The sequence below is a fragment of the Sphaeramia orbicularis genome, chromosome 17 (assembly GCF_902148855.1).
Source record: "Sphaeramia orbicularis chromosome 17, fSphaOr1.1, whole genome shotgun sequence".
Taxonomy (NCBI): Eukaryota; Metazoa; Chordata; class Actinopteri; order Kurtiformes; family Apogonidae; genus Sphaeramia; species Sphaeramia orbicularis.
In genome coordinates this window covers 24,450,476-24,474,413 of record NC_043973.1, presented here as the reverse complement: position 1 = coordinate 24,474,413, position 23,938 = coordinate 24,450,476, and the positions used below count along the sequence as shown (strand labels likewise).

At 38.1% G+C, this 23,938-nt stretch overlaps 1 protein-coding gene and 4 non-coding genes across 6 annotated transcripts; 1 reads left to right on the top strand and 4 right to left on the bottom strand.

Moving 5' to 3' along the window:
- Positions 1–877: 877 nt before the first annotated feature.
- Positions 878–8,719, bottom strand: LOC115436876 (kinocilin-like). 2 transcript variants are annotated; one of them, XM_030159848.1, is made up of 5 exons: positions 8,344–8,719; positions 6,639–6,707; positions 6,407–6,478; positions 3,555–3,645; positions 878–1,113 (listed from the first exon to the last, which is right to left on the bottom strand). In XM_030159848.1, the coding sequence occupies exons 1-5, from the start codon at positions 8,489–8,491 to the stop codon at positions 1,038–1,040; spliced, it is 456 nt and encodes a 151-aa protein (XP_030015708.1). In that variant the 5' UTR covers positions 8,492–8,719; the 3' UTR covers positions 878–1,037. The 2 variants fall into 2 exon arrangements, with proteins under 2 accessions (XP_030015708.1, XP_030015710.1); XM_030159850.1 differs by lacking the exon at positions 6,639–6,707.
- Positions 8,720–16,006: 7,287 nt separating this feature from the next.
- trnag-ucc (transfer RNA glycine (anticodon UCC)) lies at positions 16,007–16,078 on the bottom strand. The gene has a single exon. It is a non-coding gene; the product is annotated as a tRNA-Gly (tRNA).
- A 1,655-nt stretch (positions 16,079–17,733) lies between these two features.
- trnai-aau (transfer RNA isoleucine (anticodon AAU)) lies at positions 17,734–17,807 on the bottom strand. The gene has a single exon. It is a non-coding gene; the product is annotated as a tRNA-Ile (tRNA).
- Positions 17,808–23,202: 5,395 nt separating this feature from the next.
- trnaw-cca (transfer RNA tryptophan (anticodon CCA)) lies at positions 23,203–23,274 on the top strand. Its single transcript has one exon. It is a non-coding gene; the product is annotated as a tRNA-Trp (tRNA).
- A 390-nt stretch (positions 23,275–23,664) lies between these two features.
- On the bottom strand, positions 23,665–23,736 carry trnap-agg (transfer RNA proline (anticodon AGG)). The gene has a single exon. It is a non-coding gene; the product is annotated as a tRNA-Pro (tRNA).
- Positions 23,737–23,938: the final 202 nt, after the last annotated feature.

The following is a 23,938-nucleotide window of genomic DNA, read 5'->3' as shown; positions in this document are numbered from 1 at the left end:
ATAATAATAATAATAATTCCAAGTAGTCTGTAATCTGTACATTTTTCTTGATAACCAAGCAGATTGAAATCATACCTGTAATTTCACCATTACTTTGACTTGTGCTGCCCTTGTTTGTGTGTCGTTACAACTTGAAAATATGTTGTCATATGTAAAAACATCTTGTTATGTTTCATGTTATAACATTTCTTTTTGGCCCAGCAGTAATACACTCTTGACTCCTGGAACAAATAGCATGTTTTGGTGGTTAAAGGTGATTAATTCATATCTAACTAGAGTCGTCAGTCAGTTTAACCCATTCTGGATTATGTAAGTGTCAATGATGTCTCCTTCCATTGTTTAACTTGAGATGCTGTAGAGTGAGGAGGCTTTGTGATTTGAGGCTTGACAATCAAACTGCTGGTTGTCATCAAGGCGCCACGGACTCGTCAGGCTCCTGTTGCTGATTCCCATCAACGCAGCCTGGCATTATTCAGCCTCACAGCACGACACACTTTTTGTCAGAGCGCAGCGTTCTTCCCCACACCACTTCCCATGCAGCAGCCATTCTGCCTGCACTGTCCTGAATATCAATGTATTATAGTTGACTGCGGGGGTGTCGTTCAGTGTGTGTAAGCACTGGGCGTGTTTCTGTCCTGTATGTTTTCTAATTTGTTTTCCTCCTCACAAACCCAGCAAACATGGCTGCCTCAGATGAATCATGTACCAGTCCCATCATCACATAACGACCATAATAATTTCTTAATTGGTGGCTGGGAACATTGTGCGACGATGAGATGAGCTGCACAGAAGTGGGGCGACTAGGCTTAATTGACTTCATCCAACATCAAGAAGTAGGAAATACTTCCATAATAATCACAATCTGACTCTAGAGGTTTGCATATGTTTATTAGACGGTGTGTCAAGAGGGTGTTCGACATACAGCTGATATCATTTTACAGAAAAAAAAAAAAAAATCAGAAAGATTAAAATCTTAAAATCCCCACGATGACAAAGTTAATGATAAGATTTCATATTTTGCGAGGTCACTTGATACATCATGGCAACTCTTGATCAGGAGGTGACTGCTTGAATTTCCGTCTAGATAAGACATCTGGCATGTCTGAGGATGTTCTGAAACAGATCACCACATGACAAATGTTAGCTGGATATGCAGTATTCTGTCCAAATGTCAATTTATATGTCAGTATGTCTCAAATCTTAAAGGATCCAAGAACATTTGGAAACTTATACGTGGAGGTTATGGTTTAATTCCAGGCAGCCTATAGTCATTTTATCATGGAGATGTAATATTTTGAATGATATAACTAATGTACTGGGGAATTTCTATCTAAAGCCTGAATACACTTAAAATGTATTCAACTTATCTTTTATTTTCTAGCCTTATCAGGTGGGGCTTTTCCTTTCTACAGGGTTATCCCTACATATATGGAGGGTTTAGGTCAGGGGTCAGCAACCCTGGTCCTAGAGAGAGCCACTATCCTGCATGTTTTAGATGTATCCCTCTTCCAACACACCTGATTCAAATGATAAGCCTATCATCAAGCTCTGCAGAAACCCGGTAACGACCATCAGGTGTGTTGGAAGAAGGACACGTAAAAAAAACATGCAGGATAGTGGCTCTCTAGGACCAGGGTTGTTGACCCCTGGTTTAGATGCTATGATGGGTATCTTTTTGCTGTTATTTAGGTAAAACCTATATCTGTTTTTGTTTTTTTTTGTTTTTTTTTTGCATAATTGTGATCTTGTTTTATTACAATAAATGAGAAATACTGTAAAATAAATGTTTATTGTAAACATATAGTTCTGATTTCACAAATAATAGCTGACCCTGACTTATATTTCTGGAAAAACACTCATGTACATCTATTGGGACTAAGTCTTATAATGGTAGGAAACAGGAAACACAGATTTTCACAATTACATTCTCAAATAAGAAAACAGGTAGTCTTTAAGGTTATTGCTCATGTATAATATCTAGTATCGCACTAGCATGGATGATGAATTACCTGAACTGACAAACTGAAACCTATCTATCTAACAAGATCTGGGTTACCATGGTAACAACATCCAAAGTGATTGACTATGAAATGAAGGTGATACCTTGTAATGTTCACTTCTGAAAGTCCTTTTCTCCTCTGACGGACTCCGACAGACATTACAGACATTATGTAACATGTTCAGTTGACTATTCTCCTAACTGTTTTATAATGATGATTTTATAATTTGCAAAAATAATAATATACCATCAATCATAAACTTACAAATTGATTCAGATGCAGAAAGTTCAGTGTATGAATCTCAGTAAATAGTAGATTTAAACAGCATCCTTTTGCAGACAACAGTGTCACAAACTATCCATAAAGCACATTTTATGTCTTCAAATCACTCTCATTTTTATATCATAGCATGAACTAGACAGAGCAAATACAAGTAATAGAGATCAAGGTTAATTAGTCATCAAATGATGTAGAAATCAGTCGGTAACAACTAATTCCGTACAACGATTGCCTAAAACGCTAAATTAATTTTGAGAGATGAAAGTAAACCCACATCTAATCAGAGCAGTTTAAAGAACGACACTTCTTTGATGTGGCATAATGTCAATCATTGATGGATTATGACCTTAAAATGATTACACTTTAAGTTTTAACATGTCTTTATCATCCATGGACTTTATCTGAAAACTCTTTATGTCAAATTAAAACGGTATCCGGTGCTAACAGTCATGTAACACTACAAAAAGGTATAAACAAGTTGGAATGTATTTGATGTGTGGGTTTATGTTGATTTACTTGTGATGCATCCAAAATATTCAGCGATAGGTGCAGTATGTGTTGACAGATGACACAGACTGGCAGACCGCAGTGTGGGAAAATATCACACTAATCTAATGATGCATAGCAAGTTTCAAATGAACAGTTAATGTGTTTATCATGAATTATTACTATAATTATTATCATTATTATTATTATTATTATTATTATTATTATCTAAAGCAGTGTAGATCACAGTATTGTAAAAATCAGTATAAAGTATAAATCAAGAGGTTTACAGTGAATAGGATACAGTTATACAGGTCTACGATTTTATCCATGTTACATCAGACATTGAAACAGACAACTTATTCATTTCTGTATCACAGCCACAGTAGTTCTGTGTTTTCTGCTTAAATCACAAACTGTGACTGTGGTGAAACTGCCCAAATGTAAACAGAGAACAGAACTGGGCCATGCACTGACCTCTGAGGGATCCTGCTGAGCTCTTCAGTGTCTAACTTAGAGTCATTAAGATCTGCCCAAGACTTGCCTGGAAGGCAGGACGTATCAGTAATGAGTTATTCTGAAATGCCCTCCATTGCCTAGTAAGGGTAATCAAAACTTGCAAAATGCACACTCAATGTTTCTCAGCTACATAATTATGGACATGCACTGTGTGGGTGTTTGGACACTGGACACGATATGAACAGCACATCATATGCTCCTCATCTATGTGAATCCATAATGTGGATTAACTGCATGTAAACATCATTTGCAACAGTGTTGGTCTCATACCCTTCGTCTGGATTGTTTTCAGGCATTGGTGCACCGTCCACAAAAGTCATACGACTCTTAGAACGTTCCAGATTTAGCTGACTTTGAGTCCCTGTATAGACCACAGAACACATGGAACAGAAATCAGGAAGCTCTAGCTTACCAGTGAGGGTTTCGAGAGAGAGAGAGAGAGAGAGAGAGAGAGAGAGAGAGAGAGAGAGAGAGAGAGAGAGAGGGAGAGAGAGAGAGAAAAACTCTTCTCAGGGCTCATACATACTTGGACTTTCCATTATATAATCACCCAGAGGCATCATTAAGCCTGGGCGAGTAAGGCTAAAGCTGAATTCTTAATGAACATCTCCAAAATAAAGCAACAAAATAAGAGCGAATCTAATCTCATTCTGATGTCTTATAGCTTCTCATATCCTCTATTCAATTTACTCTTAAATAACTTGAAAATGAAGCTATCACTGACTTTGTACCATTTGTGGGCTGGGTTTTTTACATGCGAGAAATATGTACAACATTAAAAACATGAAGAAAAAAACAGCTTCTACAAACCAGACTCAAGTATTTAGTGCAGTCTGCTTTTTGCCATTAAATTACTTTTTTTGTTCAGATGGTATGAGATTTATCGCATTGATTTCCTGTTGTTTTACACCAGGTCTCATTCAAAATATCACACATTTCTTATTGTTTGAGCTACTTTTTCTCATGGGAACAGTGGTCACAGTATGTACTAACTTTAGCCTTTAGATGCCATTTAGTTCAGATTTTGTGGGTTTTAATATTGTACACTTATTCCCTCTATTTTCTTGCTATATCTGAACAAAACAGACTGAGAAATAAACATGTACACTCATTTCCATCCTGTAAAAACAGCAAAGCTAAAGATGCCCTAAGATTTCGACTCAGTAGTCTACTTCACACTCCATAAAGATTCAGAAATTACTATAGATTAAATACATCATACAACCTTTACAAAGTAGTACAACATAAAATAAAATTCACAACAGTATGATGACACAGTATGCAAACCTATTGTGACCAAAGAGGAGATCCATAATTAATATCACATTGTATAAAGGCTTAACATCATACTTTTATAAGCACTTGCAAAGTTTTAGAGCTAAAAAGGTTATTAGAAGATAAAAAGAACACCTTCAGATGATGCATTTATTCACTTTTCGTTGGACATAAATTCAGAGAAATACAAAATATGGAGAATATTTAACAGACGGCACAGAACACCTCATGTCATGAACAAAATAGATCCTGATAGGTCAACACTATGTCTTAAACATGACAGTTGGGATATACATACATTGTTTTTAGACTTGTCAAATAATATGCATGTATATTTAAAAAGATTGGTGAGCAAGGTTTATAAAGATCTGGGTCAGTTTCTATTGGAGCTGCCACATAAAAATCCAAAACTAAAGTAAATATATCTAAGTTTGTAGCCAATCTTCTATTTTTAGCTAGTAAATCCATATTATTGAACTGTAGTCATGAAAAACCACTTACTGTAGCCTGAAAGTGTAATGACGTTTTTAGGGAGCTGCCAGCAGAGAGGCTAAGTCCTAAGCTGAAGGGAAATGGCAACATGTTAAAGGATATTTGCCTTTGATGGATTACCCACAGACCTGGGGGAAGTCATTTAAGACTTGAAGACTTCAGACTGACTTAACAGTTTATAGATATTACCGATCACAGATAATATGTCTTAATAGTATGAATTAATGTTGGTAAATATATAAAGATTTATATATAAATTGTTTCTTGCCTTTACTCCTTAACTCAAGCCTTTGTTTATACTAAAAGATGGAATGTTGTAATATAAAACTGAAATAAAGTGTAGTTAAAACAATAAATTAAATAAAAAATAAATTTGAGTGATGTTTTATGCAGCATAATTGTATATTTTGTATTCTATAAAGGTAAACATGTTAACCCATAAAGACCCAGTGCTACGTTTGTATCAGTTTCCAAATGATTTTTTCTCTATTTAACCTTTTTAAGTGATTGATCACCATTTATTATCATATTATACTCTGTGTTTTGCATTTTTTTAGTCAAAATCAGGTATTTTCCATTATTTAATTTGCTGAATAAGTAAATGTTCATAAAAGCTCAGGTTAAACTTGAGGTTTATTATATCAAAAACGGAGAAAACTGAAGAAAAAGTGAATTTTTCAGTAAAATATATCATTAACTGAACTTAAACCAAGTGTGTCCATCCAGTGTCATTGATCAAACTCTATGGGTTTACTGTTGGATCAGTGTTGTAGAAGATGGCAGTGTTTCCACATTCACTACGGAGCCTCTGAACATCCAAATGGGTCATATCTGATGGTCATGAAAAGATGACAAACTGCTTTTTATACTAATTATTTAGATGTATTGATAGAATTAGTGGATCAACAGTTATTAAACAAGTTAGATCAGTAGATGGATTTGGATTTGGTCACTGGTGGCTGTTTGGGTCTTTATGGGTTAAACATAAATACATATGAAACCAAAACCATACTTAGTTGTCATCCTTGAATTATTCCTGTAGTTCATTTCTTTCTTAAATGTTTCTTTATCTTATAATGTTTTCATCTTTGTCAACAAAAAGTGAGAAAGGTAATGCACTTTTACTGTCACTGATCCAAGCAACTTATGATGTAAGAGATGCTCTGATATCACTCAGACTCATCATCTCCTCTGGTGTGAACAACGACTCAAGTGTTCAGGCAGGTATCACATTTACTATCAAATAACCAGCATGCACCCAATCGCTCAGTATCAAGAATCAAATTTAACAGAGATCTCTGATTGTTTGGTGATAGCTGTACAGGGGAAATAAATGTTAGCCAAAAAAAACTCACCTTCTCTTTTTAGTGCATCTACAGGTTGCTCGGGAGCAGGGTTGGCAGTTGTGGGGTGCACTCTGAAGTTTCCTGATAAATAATACTTGGCATTAAAATGAGCAAAATACTGTTTGCATGTAACAGATTAACAAAGTATTAACAGTAATATGAAGAAGGAGAGAAATGATGAAACACTGATGGTTTAGTAGATGGATGTAAATGAGGTAAATGGATTAAAATGACAGCTTACCAAAAGACGGAAGAATGTTGTTGATGTTAAGCCAAGCTTTTATGAAGGGGAAGATCGATATAAGCAGGCCTGTGCAGCATAAAGGTAATAGGTTTGGTAAGTTACTGTTTCAGAAATAGCGCCCAGGTAGATTTTTGATTAATAGTATTAGCAGTGTACAATTAAAAGTCATGATAAAATAAATAACGATAATTGTCTTTCATCTTTGCTCTGAGTTTGATGAAAAATAACAACAAGAGTCGCAGTCTTATCAAAATCAAGTCTAATCATTTGGCCGAGGCAGAATAAAAAAAGTCTCCATTTTCTTCACATTATGACCAACAATAGGTTGTTATTTCCAGTCACGACATAGCCTTCAGATTATTTTTAGAGCACCAGCCACAGTGTGTAATCTTCCTGTTCAGTCTCAAGTATTAACTAATATCTGAACTGCAGGGCTTGTGTGCCTCTCAGTGGCACATTGCTCCAATTCACAGTTATTGATTTCCCTTATAAGCCACCAGAGCTGGCATTAAACCCTGGCAGGTCCCGAGGGTGGCTGTGATGCATGCGTGTGCTTAAAATGTCATGAAACTGCAGAAGGAGTGCAAAGATTTTTCCAAGAACACTCTGTTCATACCCATTAGTCAGCCTATGTGTCGGAGGAGGCATCATGGCACATAAGCCCCAAAACATATAATTAGATGCCGCTTATCTGTACTGAGACCAGAGTGAACATCCTCTCCAACTGCTGTGCATACTTTTGATTTGGTGAATTCTGCTGCACATTTCAATGTAGAAGAAATTAATTATTGAGAGCTGATCAAATCATCAGTACGAATGTGTTTCATTCATTAACTATGCATGCTGATGTTGTCTTTCTTCGATCTAAAACCCTGCTCTTTGCTCTTGGTCTCAAAGACAGTAGTTAGCACATTCTTGGCAGTGAACCTAATCTGGTTTCAGTTACACTATTGGATCAAGTTTTTTCAGATCCTGGGGATGGAAAATGTCACAGGCCACAGGTCTTTCACCTGAATTTGCAAGTTTTGTTTTATTAACACTTTATTGTAATAGTGAGTTGGCTCGGCAAATATGAGTCATACTTGATACCACTTGCAACACAGATCCTCTGGCAGTAAAACAGTTAATGTTTGACTGACCCATATTTGGTTTCAGTGACTGATGCAGACTACATTGGTCTGAAAGAAAAATGCTTCCGGGATAAAAGTAATGAAACATTACCAAACTTAGGTCACTTAAATCAATAACGTTATTTTGTATAGTTATTTGGAAGAAAAAAAGAAAAGAAAAAAAGTTATGAAAGAGCACTAAAGCTTTAGCGCAATTTAATATTAGCAGAAAGCTGCTCTTCCTTGTTTGCCAGAGCGAACAAGAATTTGCTGATGAGATAATGAGATGAGATCAACTTTCCTAATCCCCTCAAGAAAATCCAATAGACCAATGGCTCAAAGTTCAACATAATTAAATTAAATAATTAAAACAATGTTTACAAAACTGTCTTGGGAGTAAGCTGGAATGAACATTTTAAGAAGTTGTAGTAAACAGACGCTTAATTAAGTTGTTGCAATGACAAAAGTTAGTTGGAGAAAAATTAGCTTTGGTACATGAGTAGAAAAACTGTTATCTTTAAGTGATCTGTATGTTACACTTTGTAAACTAGAAATAGGTCAGTTGTTCTTCATGTTTTTCCACACACACTCACCAAGGCCCCCTGCTCCCAGGAAGATGCCTCCTACAGCATCAGCATCACACTCCCTGGACACCCCGATGATGATGCAGCCCGCCACGATGCTGAGCAGAGACGAGCCCACCCGCAGCCCATGGTAGTGTCCAACGCTGACAGAGTTCATTCAACAGGTGGAGACCCACCACCTGTCGTGCACACAGCGGACCGTCGTGACACTACTCTGCCTCGACGTGGGCCTTTCACTGCCACTGGCAACTTTTCTGTTATCTGTATGAGTCTTACTCCTCCCTTTCTTCCACTCTCTCTGACATAGAAACACTTTCTCTGGCAAGGCCTCCGTCTCTATTCTCTGTTGCTCAAGACGTCTCATGCATCTTTAAACATGGAGCTCTGGTTTCCTTTGCCACAGAAAATTAGAAAGCTTGCAGAGCTGATTCTTATGACAACGATATGCCTGCACAAATCTGATCACAGCCTTATTCTTAATAGCACTGGCATTTAGTATCATGTACAATGAATGGCACAAGTGTAATGTACAAAAAAGATTAAGGGGAAACTGTAAGGCTAAACAGTTGCATGGCTGCACTGGGTACAGAGTGTCAGGGCTTCAGAAGATGCAGTAATGAGCACAAGGGCAGAGAAGCATAAAGACTCTGAGAGAATTGGAGGGCGGGTAGAGAAAAGAAAGGGTGACGGAGTTTAGAGCATGTGCTACTTGTGTGATTTGTCTGCGAGCTTGAAGGGAATGTGTAATGAAAGGTTCAGAAAGTCCTCTACAGTGGGGGCCCGAGGCCATCCACAAAGGCCTGCAGTTGCCATAGGAATAGCATATCCATGGCAACAGAGGGAAAAGAGGGTAAGCAGGATTAACACCGGTGAAGATAACAAATGAAGTTAGTGGGTAGAGCAGAGAAACAGTGACATATTTCCTGTTCAACAAGTAAACTCCCTCAGTCGTTGTCTGGAGCCACAGACTACATTTAATGTCAATTGTGTGCTTTATGTTCTTTTGTTACGAAAACTAGAACACAAATGATGGAGAAATTTAGAAAACTAGATAGAAAAAGTTCATTAACATTAAGCCCTGGGATACATATCCAGCAATGACCCTTCTTTGTTCAGGCTAGGATGCTGGTTTGTTCTCAGTTGTTTATAAAAAGGCCTTCAATTGACACATGCCAATTTTAACTCACTGGGCCTTATGATATTTTAGAAGAAACAAACCTCTGAGATATGTCACATGATATGGCGTATGTCCTCATTCCTAATACATTATTTAGAAAAACAAACAAATAACTTAAAAACATAGAGGAAGTAACAGATCACATTAGATTATTATAAAATGGTATGGTATCAGTGAAATACTTATCTCGTGTGCTTTTATTGTGTGTTTTTTATTGTATAGGCTAGCTATTTATTTTTCTGGCTATGTCATTTTATTCATATATTATGGCTATATCACTTTTATTTATTTATTATTAGTCCTATCCTCTATATTTAACTCTTACATCTCATTTGTATCATGTATGTGAGCAATGGAGTTCACAGAATTTCGTTCGGGATCAATAAAGTACATATCTATCTATCTATCTATCTATCTATCTATCTGTGATTTACTACATTATAACATTATTTTTTTGATGAGTAGCTCATAATATTATATAAATACTTGTACTGTCAGCTATATAAATGTGCTTTGTTAGGTGTTGTTATAGCTATTAGAATTCACGCCCCGTGCGCAGTGGCCAGCCGTGTGTACCCGTAGAACTATGACTAGCCAATCAGCAGAGAGAAAAAAAATCACGTTCCTGTGGATTTATTAATGGCATTCCCTGCTGAAACACCGGTTCGATTCCCAGTTGAGGTAAAAATGTAGATGTTACTTTTACCTTTAGACCTGTATATTGAAAGGACTATAATCAAATAAGAAAAACTTCACTTTCATTTTCTAAAAGGAAACATAAGTTTATGTCACCTGAATCATTTAGAAAATACTGTAATTTTTTTGCTGACTAATCTTGCATATAGTGCTGTGCATTACACATCTCAGTTCTGGGAACACTGGTATGACTGCCTCTTGAAAGTATAGATGTTTTTTTTATTGTGTTTGTATTTATCTGTTTGCTTTTTGATGTGGGCCATTAGTCTGTAATAAAGCTTATCTAAACATGTTTTCTAATGTATACTTATGCAGTGTGTTAAGGGTTATGGTGGAATTTGGTTATAGGCTGTGCTTGTGAAAAAATTGATAGTATGAGCAGTATGAGCTTTTTGGGTTTTCAGTAAAATCAACTTTTAATGAACACATAATCATTCACAAACAAACAACAAAAAAATCCAGCCTCTTGAAAGCATAAATAACTAATAAACTAACTAAATAAATATCCTTCCATTATGGTGTGCTCCAGCTTCCATATAAAGACAGGGTGAAGCTGGAAGTTCTTTGGTGATGACAGTTCATAGGCAGTATCAATAAGTTCATGCTAAGGTGGGTAATGCCACAAGGAGAGCATGTTCATTAGATGTCTCACTGGTTGACAGCCTGGCCACAGTCCCAAGGCCTCCATCTCAGTTTTCACCCACATTCTCTGTTCGTGAGAGCAGTTCCATCGGCTCACATCCTGGTCATAGCTCGGGAGTGGTGGATCAGCAGAGGCCTCCGACTGAGCGAGGGTGGTGCAGATGCAGTAGAGACTGCTGGGATGATGGTGAGAAGTGAGAGGAGAGGGAGAAAGGATGATATAGACAGAGTTAAAGAGTGAGAAAAAAACTGAATACAAAATAAATAACTGACACTGAACGTCTGAGAGAGCGCAGTGTGTTAAACAGACACAGATACTTTAACCTCCTGAGACCCAGGAAATGTCAGCAAAGTACCAGCTTTTTTTGTTTTTCATTAAATAAGTGCCTATATTGGAAACATCATGATGCAACAGTTTTTTCAGATGCAGTTTTAAACATTTTTATGGAATGTCCTTTGTGGTGGACAGTTTTCTTATATTTGTATAAAGTTGTGAAACTCTTGTCCACAAATGTGGACAGAAAACCCATAGCTGGGTCTTAGGAGGTTAAATAGTGTACAGTACTACTACTGTGTGTGTGTGTGTGTGTGTGTGTGTGTGTGTGTGTGTGTGTGTGTAAGATAAGATACACTTTATTGATCCCCAAAGGAGGGAAATTCAAGTGTGTACAGCAACACAAGACAGCATGCATCAAATACAATAGAAAAAAATAAAAAAAATAAACAAGTTTGTTAAAGTGACTAAAGTGACAAAAAATAGCGATAATAATGATAAAATAGCAAGTATGCAGTAGGTGACAATTTTATAAGTGTGTAAGTGAGTGAGACTGACCGATGTAAACAACTGCTTAGAGCAGGATGTAATTCAAGCCAAGCTGCTATTGTACAGTCTGATGGCGGTTGGAATGAAGGAGCATCTGAAATGTTCAGTCCTGCACCTGGGTGGGATAATCCACCAGCTGAATGAGCCGCCCATCAGCCACAGCTCATCATGCAGAGGGTCAGAAGGATAGTCTAGGATTGCACAGATTTTGTCCTTCTCCCTCCTCTCAGCCACCGTGTCCAGACTGGCCAGGTCCAGTCCCACCACAGAACGGGCTTTCCTGTGTGTGTGTGTGTGTGTGTGTGTGTGTGTGTGTGTGTGTGTGTGTGTGTGTGTGTGTGTGTGTGTGTGTGTGTGTGTTCATAGTGGTTGTAGGAGAACCAAAACTGACCAGTGGCTGCAGAGACTGCTGTGGGAGGACGCACTGGTCTCAAAGGTGATGTGATCTTGCATGAAGACAACCCCAAGGCAAGCAGCTCGGGAGGTACTGGCAATGAAGCCCTCACTGGAACTGGTGGAAAACTAGAACACTGATCAGAAACATGCATGTCCATCAAGTAGAGTTAAATTAGCAGGTGTATGTGCCAACCTGGCCATGGAGACGCAAGGGCACTATCAGGACGGTCTGGTTTTGAGAGAGTTGCCGTTGGTTTCAGCCTCCCTAACAGAAAAAAAACATCAGTCTAATCCCCTTTGGCATTTTCCCTTAGTAAATGTGTTAATAAGTACCACCATAAACGCATGCAAACCAATAGAACATACATTAAGGGTGTGGTATTTTGATGCATCTACACTGCATGGGTAATCTACAGCTTCATGTATCAAACTGAATGTAACTCTAGTCCAAAATATGAAAAAATATTTGCTATACCACTTATGCATATTGGAAGTGTAGTTCTGTATATCATTTAAATACCAAATCCTTAAGGTACAGCAACAAAGTAACATGCAAAGCATGAACTCAGCTGTACTTACCCTCAATGATGTGTTATAAATGCCTTCAACATTAGTAGAACAATTGAACACAAGCATTAGAACAGACCAGAACATGGCCTAACCAACCAATATAGAACAGATAATCCTGATTCATTCATCACCGGAATGCAGTAGGAGTAAAACCTTTGACCACTGGGACTCCAACAACTTCTGAACCTGAAAGTAGAGTAAAGACAGTTTAACTTTCCAACCCTTTACTGCTTAAACAGACAGAATGGCATAGAAAAACCTCTACTATTTGTAATTAATGGAAATTATAACAGGCCTGATGTTGGCCTTGTAAACTCATAAAGCAGTGTATTAAGATTAGAGGTGTGTGTGTGTGAGCAATAAGGGGGGTGATGTGGGAAAAGTGGAAAAGTACTGTGTGCTTGTGTCTATAGGTATGAAGACAAAAGGGTGTGGGGTTGGGTGGTCCTTACATGGGGTCAAAAATTTTTTTTTTGGAAATGTTCGACTCTCACCCCCTAAATTTGTTAGGATGCCAATAAAAACAAACTGTGCAAAATTTCAGATTGTTTTGAAAATATCTGGGGGCTCAAGGCCTTTGAATATTTCCAAAATCATTAAATATTGCATAAATTTCACCATTCTTACAAACATATGCCACATTACAAAATGGAATGCAGCATTGCTTTTATTAACACCCACACATTAACTACATGTGCACAACTACACAATATATCCATAAAAAGGAACAAACAAGCCAAAAAAGTTCATGCATGTATTCGCAAAAGATCGTAGAAGTCAAGTCAGAATTATCATCTTGTCTTCAGTTGAGTGATCGTAACTGTTGTAACATATATATTACAAGTATGTTACAAAATAGCAAGAAACAAATGAACAAAAATAGTGTCCTGCATTCATGACTGAATATTGAACTGAAAGATGCATGATAGGGCGACACGGTGGTGCAGTGGTTAGCACTCGTGCTTCACAGGTCCTGGGTTCGATTCCAACACCAGTCGACAGGGGGTGGGACCTTTCTGTGTGGAGTTTGCATGTTCTCCCCGTGTCTGCGTGGGTTCTCTCCGGGTTCTCTCCGGGTACTCCTGCTTCCTCCCACCATCCAAAAACATGCACTAATAGGTTAATTGGTTCATCTAAATTGCCCATAGGTGTGAGAGTGATTGTTTGTCTCTATATGTCAGCTATGAACTGGCGACTTGTCCAGGGTGAACCCTGCCTTCGCCCCTATGTAGCTGGGATAGGCTCCAAGAGACCCTCGTGACCCTAGTGAGGATAAAGCGGGTTCAGAAAATGAATGAATGAATGAAGATGCATGATGATAATGTTGATTAACAACTACTGTCACTCTGGAGCACTGAGCAGTGTGGCCTTTCTTGCATCAGATTGACATGTTTTTACTATCAAAGACATACCACAACTAAAACACTAAACAGTGATTCCACCCAAATTGCGCACAACAGCACCTTTTGGGGGAAACCCAAAATTAGGAGATGAGGTCAGCAAATCCAAGTAATATGGACATTTTAAGCTTTATCTAGTGATGTGCTGACTGGGTAAAACCACCACATGTGGTTACCAACAGTCAGAATACGTAATGCCCACATCTACATGATCGAATGAACCAATTTCAGCCATAAATCATTAAACAGCATGCCAGAAGCCTGGCACACAATGCAGCATATAACATGCGAAAAATACCGAATACGGTTAACTGTGTTATATTTTAAACTTCTTGAGCAACCTCAAAATATTGGTTAATGTTCCTAAAATTTTGCCAGATTTTTTTTTTTATTACCTCCGCCAAGGAGGTTATGTTTTTGCCAGGGTTTGTTTGTTTGTTTGTTTGTCTGTCTGATTGTTTGTCTGTCCGTTAGTGTGCAACATAACTCAAAAAATTATGAACAGATTTGGATGAAATTTTCAGGGTTTGTTGGAAATGGGATAAGGAAGAAATGATTAAATTTTGGTGGTGATCAGGGGTGGGGGGGGCCACTGATCGTTAGTGTGCAACATAACTCAAAAAGTTATGGACAGATTTGGATGAAATTTTCAGGATTTGTTGGAAATGGGATAAGGAAGAAATGACTAAATTTTGGTGGTGATCGGGGGTGGGGGGGCCCACGGGGGGGCCCACTGATCAGCCTTGGCGGAGGTCTGCACTCTCTGAGTGCTTCTAGTTTATCCTAACAAATTGGTGGGGTGAGAGCATGAACATTTGAAAGTTGAAAAATAAGGACCACCCTAGGGGGCAGCATAAATGTATCATATCATAGACAATAAATATTAATGGATAATTCAGCCCATATTTAGATGGTATTAATAGTTTAGTGCTTAGTCCTCAGTGCATAGATTCATCAGACAGACAGTAGTCTACCCCAAGCCTATAGATACTTCGTTTTATGGTATGAAAAATATACAAACTTGATCCAAAACGATCGAATTCAGTTATTTTTACCTCCGCCAAGGAGGTTATGTTTTTGCCAGGGTTTGTTTGTTTGTCTCTCTGTTTGTTTGTTTGTTTGTTTGTCTGTCCGTTAGTGTGCAACATAACTCAAAAAGTTATGGACAGATTTGGATGAAATTTTCAGGGGTTGTTGGAAATGGGATAAGGAAGAAATGATTAAATTTTGGTGGTGATCGGGGGTGAGGGGGCCCACGGGGGGGGGGGGGGGGGGCACTGATCAGCCTTGGCGGAGGTCTGCGCTCTCCGAGTGCTTCTAGTTTAAGATGTGTTACATCCACAAATCTATAGTTATCTCGTATCCGAGTGAGCTATATTCGCCCATAGCTGACAGAAAATAAGTGTTTATTAAGTCCTCCCCAAATATTGTCATGAAATAACACTCTGATTACTTTCATAGACAATAATTAGGCCAATGTTCATTCATTATTTACCTGATAAACAAAGTAAATTGATATAAGATAGAAAAGCCAATCCGTGTAGTGGTAGGTAATTAAAAAAAACTAGCAGCGAACATTTGTCAGTATACTATCTGTCAAGCTATAACTCGGTGATAAAAAGTATTAATAGTTTCATGACTAAATGGATTTGTATAAAAAAAAAAAACACCTTACCTGAGCGAAATAAGAGTTACAGAACCGAAAACAGCTGGAGACGCGATGCCTTCTCAGAGGATCAGCGTTATGGAGCTTACTGCGGCTGCGCGTCACGGGAGGAAATTACTTAAAGGCGCTAAAACAGCGCCAAAGTGCCGTAGTGGCCAAATATATATTACATCCGTAGTGTTAAGGACTACCATAGAGAATGAATGGGAAAAGTTAAGAAAGTTAAGCTTAACTATACACGGTACCCGGAAGGGAAGTTGGAAGCGAACTAATTCTGTGCAACCACGAAAATCGTAAAGGAATGCGTTGGCCGGGAATCGAACCCGGGTCAACTGCTTGGAAGGCAGCTATGCTAACCACTATACCACCAACGCTTCACAGAAACTTTTGGAAAATCCATCACTTTTTTCTAGCTCATACAGTACATTCTCACCAAGTGATTTGACACGCTGACGCCTTTTAAACGACAGATAGCGTTCTGGTTTTCGCATTTAGGCATTGTAGGCTTCTCTGCAGAAAAGGAAATAAACAGAGAGTTGTCACGGTTTACAACCTGAGCCGGTACAATTAAGCTTAACTTTCTTAACTTTTCCCATTCATTCTCTATGGTTGTCCTTAACACTACGGATGTAATATATATTTGGCCACTACCGCACTTTGGCGCTGTTTTAGCGCCGTTGAGTAATTTCCTCCCATATGACGCGCAGCCGCAGTAAGCTCCCTCACTCTGATGCTCTGAGAAGTTGACGCATCTCCAGCTGTTTTCGGTTCTTTAGCTCAGCACAATATGCAAGATTAGTCAGCAATAAAATTAGAATATTTTCTGAGGGATTCAGGCGACATAAACTTTTGTTTCCTTTTAGAAAATTAAAGTTTTTCTTATTTGATTATAGTCCTTTCGATATACAGGTCTAAAGGTAAAAGTAATGTCTACATTTTTACCTCAACCAGGAATCGAACTGATGCTTCAGTGGAGAATGCGATTAATAAATTCGAAGGAACATGTGATTTTTTTTCTCTCGCCTGATTGGCTTGTCACAGTTCTACGGGTACTAGTGATGGGACTTTTGGCTCATTGAAGGGAGCCGTTCAATCAGGAGCCGTTCACTGAAAAGAGTCATTCAAAAGATTGGCTCTTTTATGTTTTTTGCATTATTTGAAACACCAATGTTTTAATGACTAAATAGGCTACATGTGATGATTGGCATTACATTTTAAAGGGGTTTAATTGGCACGGTAGTAAAATATTATCTTAAAAAGAACAGTTAGTTCAAATGTGTGGGTTAAATACATGAGAGGTGACATTAGGTAAATGCTGAAATTTGACCAAAAAACACATCACGGTACATTATGTGGACTAGTCTGTAGTCTAAAAATGAAGAAGAAAATAAAACAGTTTCTACTGAAATAACGTTTTATTCTCCTCAAAACAAGAACAATAAATGTGTGTAAACATACGGGAAAAATTGCACAAAACACAACAGTGATTAATCACTGCAATTATGTACTGAAATACCTAAAAAACTGTAGTGCAAATAAAATAGTTTAAGTAACATTGCAAAATACCTGATATCTCTAATGTAAATATCAAAATGGTACCACATCAGGAGTTCTCTTACTTCTTCTCTGTACATAAAGCCAATGCCTCCCAAGTGATGCTAAACTGACAGGCAATCAGACACTCCCTCCTTAAAAAAAAAAAAAAAAAAACCGGCTCTTTACAAAGACTCGGTTCCCATCGTTCATTTCAAAGAGCCGTTCAAAAGATTCAATTCATTCGTGAATGTCACATCACTAACAGGTACACGCGGCTGGCCTTCGCGGCAGCAATTTCTTTTACAGCTCTGTCGTAAAATCTTGCGTCACCTCTGCAAAACATAGACAATAAAAACAGCAATAAAAAGGTTTGGCTTTTCTGGGGGTTTTTTTCCTCATATTCGTAAGTCAAAATCAAAATCAATGCGTGACATTTGGAAAAAGATCTGCAGAGGTGAAATTGTAAAATCAGGAAAAGGAGAAAAACGTATCGTGGCCCGTACGGGGATCGAACCCGCGACCTTGGCGTTATTAGCACCACGCTCTAACCAACTGAGCTAACCGGCCATACGTCACAGGTGATTACTTGGCATAATAAACCTCTTTTAAGAAGTACGATCACGAGTATTAAATGGACAAAATGTTTGTGGTTATTTGTTTGATTTAACATTGATTTTGTAATATATAGTTGGCCGCAGTGTGTTTTGGCGCTATTGAGCGACGCGCAGCCGCAGGATACTCTATCACTGATCCTTCGAGGCCACGCGTCTCCAGCTGTTTTCGGTTCGTCGACAGTGGCGGCACCAAGGCGGGGCATATGCCCCCCCCAGTCACAACCTTTGCCCCCCCCCCCCCCCCAGATTTGGGCAAATCTTTGGGAAAATTTGGGCAACGAAGAAATATGAAAAATCCGTCAATGAAAGTGTACATCACACATTTTAATACACTTATAATACAACCAGGCAGACAGTCCCCCCCCCCCTCCATGCAAACATCTATAAAGGGTTCTCTCAAAGGCCAGCTGGTCACTCTCCTCACCCAGCAGAAATCCAATGTTTTCTATACAAGCTCTGGATATAGGTATGTATACACACACACACACACACACACACACACACACACATATATATGACCATACTGATAGTGAAATTACAATTAAAGAAAGATAACAGAAGAACATTGAAAAAAAACAAAAAAAACAATATGAAACACAATATCTGAAAGCAAATCAGCCAAGTTCTTGGCTGGAACTTTTTATGCTATCAAAAATTGTCACTCCAAAGATGAATACTATTTAGATTAGAAAAAAAAATTATAAAATACGTTTAAAACTACAAGCACTATAAAGTCATAGTCATACAGCTTTGTTTAAAAGTAAAATGTTTTAAAGATTTTTAAAAATCATGAAATATGAACAAATGTATTACTTTAACAGTCATGAAAGGAAAGTCTAAATGCATTTAGAAAATATAAAATGTCATGAAATATGAAATTTTTGCCATGTGAATAACAGGAAATCTAAATTATGTCATTGTGGAAGCCATTGTATACATACGTTTTGTTTGATTAGTTGGTTAGGCTATTAGTTTTATTTTGTTTTCAACATTTATTAACTTGCATACATTGGCATTGCTGTTTGTTTGCCGCATGTTTTTCTGATGTGTTTAGAGAAATATGTGAAAGTAGAGTGTACCTATTAATTAATCATAACAGGAAGTCTGAGTTGTTCATGCTGTAGTTACTAACAAATACCTTGAATACATTAAGTATTACCTGATTTTACCTAAAATTGCCCTCTATATAAACTGTAACCGATAGGCTGTACATTAAATAAATATATATATATATATATATATATATATATATATATATATATATATATATATATATATATATATATACACACACATATATATGTTGAGGCCTAAAATGGAATCTGGCCCGATTCAGAATCGGGCCGGCCCAGAATGGAATTCTATTCTAGGCCGGCCTAGAATGGAATCCTGCTGCTATAATATGCTATAATGTTATTTTTATACCATGTTTAATGCAAATGATCTAAATTATTACAAAAATCAATACATGGAATTTGCAAATATGTGGAGAAAAAAAATGAAACAAACAACATTTTAATTGTAAACTATAATACACTTTATTTACAAATAGAACCTGGTGGTACTCCCCACCAATATATGGTACAGTGAAATCGACAATAGTTACTCAAGGTATGTAAGACTGAAAATGTAAAATTATGACAAATTATGGAATTATGGATCATTTGCATTAAACATGGTATAAAAATAACATTGTAGCAGCAGGATTCCATTCTAGGCCGGCCTAGAATAGAATTCCATTCTGGGCCGGCCCGATTCTGAATCGGGCCAGATTCTGTTTTGGGCCTCGACATATATATTGCAGCTGCTAAAGTGCAAAGCGTTAATTTCGTGCTATGCACAAAATTTTTTTGTCCGCCCCCCCAACATTTTCTTTGCCCTCCAGTTGCCCCCCCACTTTTAAAATCCTGGTGCCGCCACTGTTCATCGGCTCATATCTCTCTCAGGCAAGATGGGTTTTTTTGTGCAAATCCATTAAATCAACTATTAATACTTTTACCACCGAGTTATAGCATGACAGATAGCATGCTAACACATTTTCGCTGCTAATTCTTTTCAATGACCTATCACTACACTGACCAGCTTTTCTATCTTGTATCAGTTTACTTTGTTCATTAGCTAAATAATGTATGAACATTGGACTAATTATCGTCAGTGAACGTAGTCACGGTGTTTTATGACAATATTTAGGGAGGACTTAATAAGCACTTATTTTCTGTCAGCTATGGGCGAACATAGCTAACTCGGTTACGAGATAACTTTATGGATTTGTAGACATAACACAGCTTGAAAAAATACTGAATTCGATCATTTTGGATCACGTTTGTATATATTTCATACCGCAAATCAAAGTATCTATAGGCTTGGGATAGGCTACTGTCTTTTGTCTTACTGTCTGCATTTTACTCCAGTGATGAGGTGTTGTGCAGGAAAAAATCTGAAAATGACCCTTAAAAGCGCTTGAAAAGCGCTTGAATTTGACCTTGAAAAATGTGTACTTGAGCCTGTGCGCATACCCTCTTCCTAGGCTCAGAGTCAATAAAGATCAAAGAGGTGTAGAAAAACAATGGACCTTTTGAACTGTGAAGTTCACAGGTCACCAAAGCTGTACAGCAGCAACAATTTTATCAGGCCAGTTCTTTTTGAGTGAGGTTGTTAAATGTGATGCAATAAATATCTGAAATAAGTTTTTATTTCACCATCTTAACATAAACATGTCTACCACACAGACACAGTAGAAAGGTTTGGACTGCAGTATGTGGAACCTGGCTGTTGATCTGTCCTGCTGGACTGGGGTAAACTCAAGGTCCCAGAGGGTTCCTGTTGCAGGAGAGGGAGAGCATCACTCAGATCTGCTCTCTGTGAGATATTCACAGATGATGCTCCTGAGGAGATGTTCCAGGATGACAGCTTTCATGTGGCTTCTCTTGATTCACGTGCTGTGAGTAGAACCTGCACAGCCTGTCAAAGTGGATGGTAATTTAGCTCAATTCTTTATTACTTAAAATAATTGACTTCATACATGAAGGCTACATTTATTTAATGAAGAACAATATGAAAATCATTGGCTTTTCTCTTTCTCTCTCTCTCTCTCTCTCTCTCTCTCTCCCTCTCTCTCTCTCTTGCTCTCTGTCTCTTCACTTCCTTCAGTTGTCCTAGTGACCCCACCATTGCCCTGGTCAGCTGCTCCACATGCTGCTTGCACAGGTCCCATCAAGGCGGGTGGTCTACTTTATGTGATTGACCATTCTCGCTGGACACAAGCAATTGGAGATGCCATTGATGGCCATCTGGCAAAGCACCATGGCCAGAAAGACCTGCTGACCAAGGTGGACTTTGAGTATGCTGCCCTTGTACAGGCTGCTTCCAGGGATCCTAACAGCCTATTACACCCCACCACCACACAGCATCTCTCACAGTACGTGAAGCACCAGGCCAAGCTGACTTACAACACTTCAACTCTTTACACCAGCCTAGAGAAGTTCCTGGAGACCCAGCAACTTTGGCATCCCCTCACAGAGGTGAGCGAAAGTGTGACTGTTCCAGTGGTAATCCTCCCACCTGCACCAGTGAATCCGCCCAGTAGTAAGACCCAGAAGTCCTCCTTAAACAAAGGGGAAGATGGAACAAATGGTGAAGGAGCTTGTGCAAAAGCAAAAGCATCAGCAGCATGTGAAGTAGAATGTCCGGGTTATTGTGGGGAGATGAGAAGTAGTGACGACAATAATCCAGCGCTGCAGGACCACACAGGAGAGTCTTAAATACTCTCCTGCTCTTCGAAGTGGACCATGACAATGTGTGTGTGTGTTCTTTTGTATATACTTTGCAAGTGTGTGTATATTTTGTTATACTTGTTTATTTATATTTATGTAGTTAGTTTATTGGTTATTTATGCTTTCCAAAGGCTGGATTTTTTGTTGTTTGTTTGTGAATGATTATGTGTTCATTAAAAGTTGATTTTACTGAAAACCTGAAAAGCTCATACTGTTATTTTTTCACAAGCACAGCCTATAACCTAATTCCACCATAACCTATGACACAATGCATAAAGTATACATTAGATAACATCTTTCATTTTTAGAAAATTAACATAAAGTTTTTTTCTTGTTAATCATAGTCCTTTCAATATAAAGATAAAAATAACATTTACATTTACATTTTGACCTCAACCGGGATTCAAATGTTTCAGTAGGGAATGCTATTAATAAACCTGCAGGAACGCGTCATTTGTTTTTTTCTCTTCTGATTGTCTAGCCCAGGGGTGTCCAGTCCTGGTCCTCAAGGGCCGGTATCCTGCATGTTTTAGATATTTCCCGCTTCCAGCACACCTGATGGTCGTTATCAGGCCTCTACGGAGCTTGATGATAGGCTTATCATTTGAATCATGTGTGCTGGAAGAGGGATACATCTAACATATGCAGGATACTGGCCCTCGAGGACCAGGATTGGACACTTCTGGTCTAGTCTCAGTTGTGCAGGTATACGCGGCTGGTCCAACACTAGTGATGTGACGTTCGCAAATGAATCGAATCTTTTGAACGGCTCTTTGAAATGAACGATGGGAACTGAGTCTTTGTAAAGAGCCATTCATTTTTTTTTTTTTTTTTTTTTAAGGAGGGAGTGTCTGATTGCCTGTCAATTTAGCATCACTGGGGAGGCATTGGCTTTATGTACAGAGTAGAAGTGAGAGAACTCCTGATGTGGTACCATTTTGATATTTACATTAGAGATAGCAGGTATTTTGCAATGTTACTTAAACTATTTTAGTTGCACTACAGTTTTTTTAGGTATTTAAGTACTGTAATTGCAGTGATTAATCACTGTTGTGTTTAGTGCAATTTTTTCTGTATGTTTACGCACATTTATTGTTCTTGTTCTGAGGAGAATAAAGTGTTATTTCATTAGAAACTGTTTTATTTTCTTCTTCATTTTTAGACTACACACTAGTCCACATATTGTACTGTGATGTTTTTTTTTTTGTCAAATTCCAGCATTTGCCTAATGTCACCTCTCATGTCATGTATTTAGCCCACACATTTGAACTAACTATTCTTTTTTATGGTAAGATAATATTTACTGCCGTGCCAATGAAACCCCTTTAAAATGTAATTTCAATCATCACATGTAGCCTATTTAGTCATTAAAACAGTGGTGTTTCAAAAGAATGCAAAAAACATAAAAGAGCCAATCTTTTGAACGGCTCTTTTCAGTGAACGGTTCCTGATTGAACGGTTCCCTTCATAGATCCAAAAGTCCCATCACTATCCAACACTGATAACAATAACAAACACCGTGGTACAATCTGTTTGTTTCCGTTAAATAATATAATGTCTCTCCAGCTTGCAACGGACCTCGTGGCGCAACGGTAGCGCGTCTGACTCCAGATCAGAAGGTTGCGTGTTCAAATCACGTCGGGGTCAATGTTTGTTTTCAGTTTTTTTTTTCTCAGTGTAACGTTAAGAATTATTATATTAACTTGAACGTTTTAAAGACTCTGTTCTGCTCCCTCATAGAATGACAGATGTATTGGCATTTAAAACACGGTTGCTCTTCTCTGGTTAAACTTTTGTAATCCATACCTGCAGAGCTGTAGTTCTCCATATTTTTCCAAAACAACTCCATGTGATACAGTATTCCTTCTCTTCCTTTCACGCAGCACTGCGGCTGTTCAAAAGTATAGAAAGCAGGTACAACACAATGATGTGGACTAAGACAAGACAAGAAGCAAAAAGAATGAGATGCAAGAACACCAGACAAAAGCCAAGCCAAAACCAAGACAAGTGAAAGATCATGCAGGAAAAAAAAAAATTGGGCTCGTCCGGGATTTGAACCCGGGACCTCTCGCACCCTAAGCGAGAATCATACCCCTAGACCAACGAGCCTCCTGGAAAACTGGGTTTTGACAACACTTCAAGAAAGTCCAAATTATCCGTCAACACGGAATCTTTTTTGCATGGTTCGGAATAGTGATGGGACTTTAGGCTCTTTGAAGGGAGTCGTTCACTGAAAGAGTCGTTCAAAAGACTGGCTCTTTTATGTTTTTTGCATTCTTTTGAAACACCAATGTTTTAATGACTAAATAGG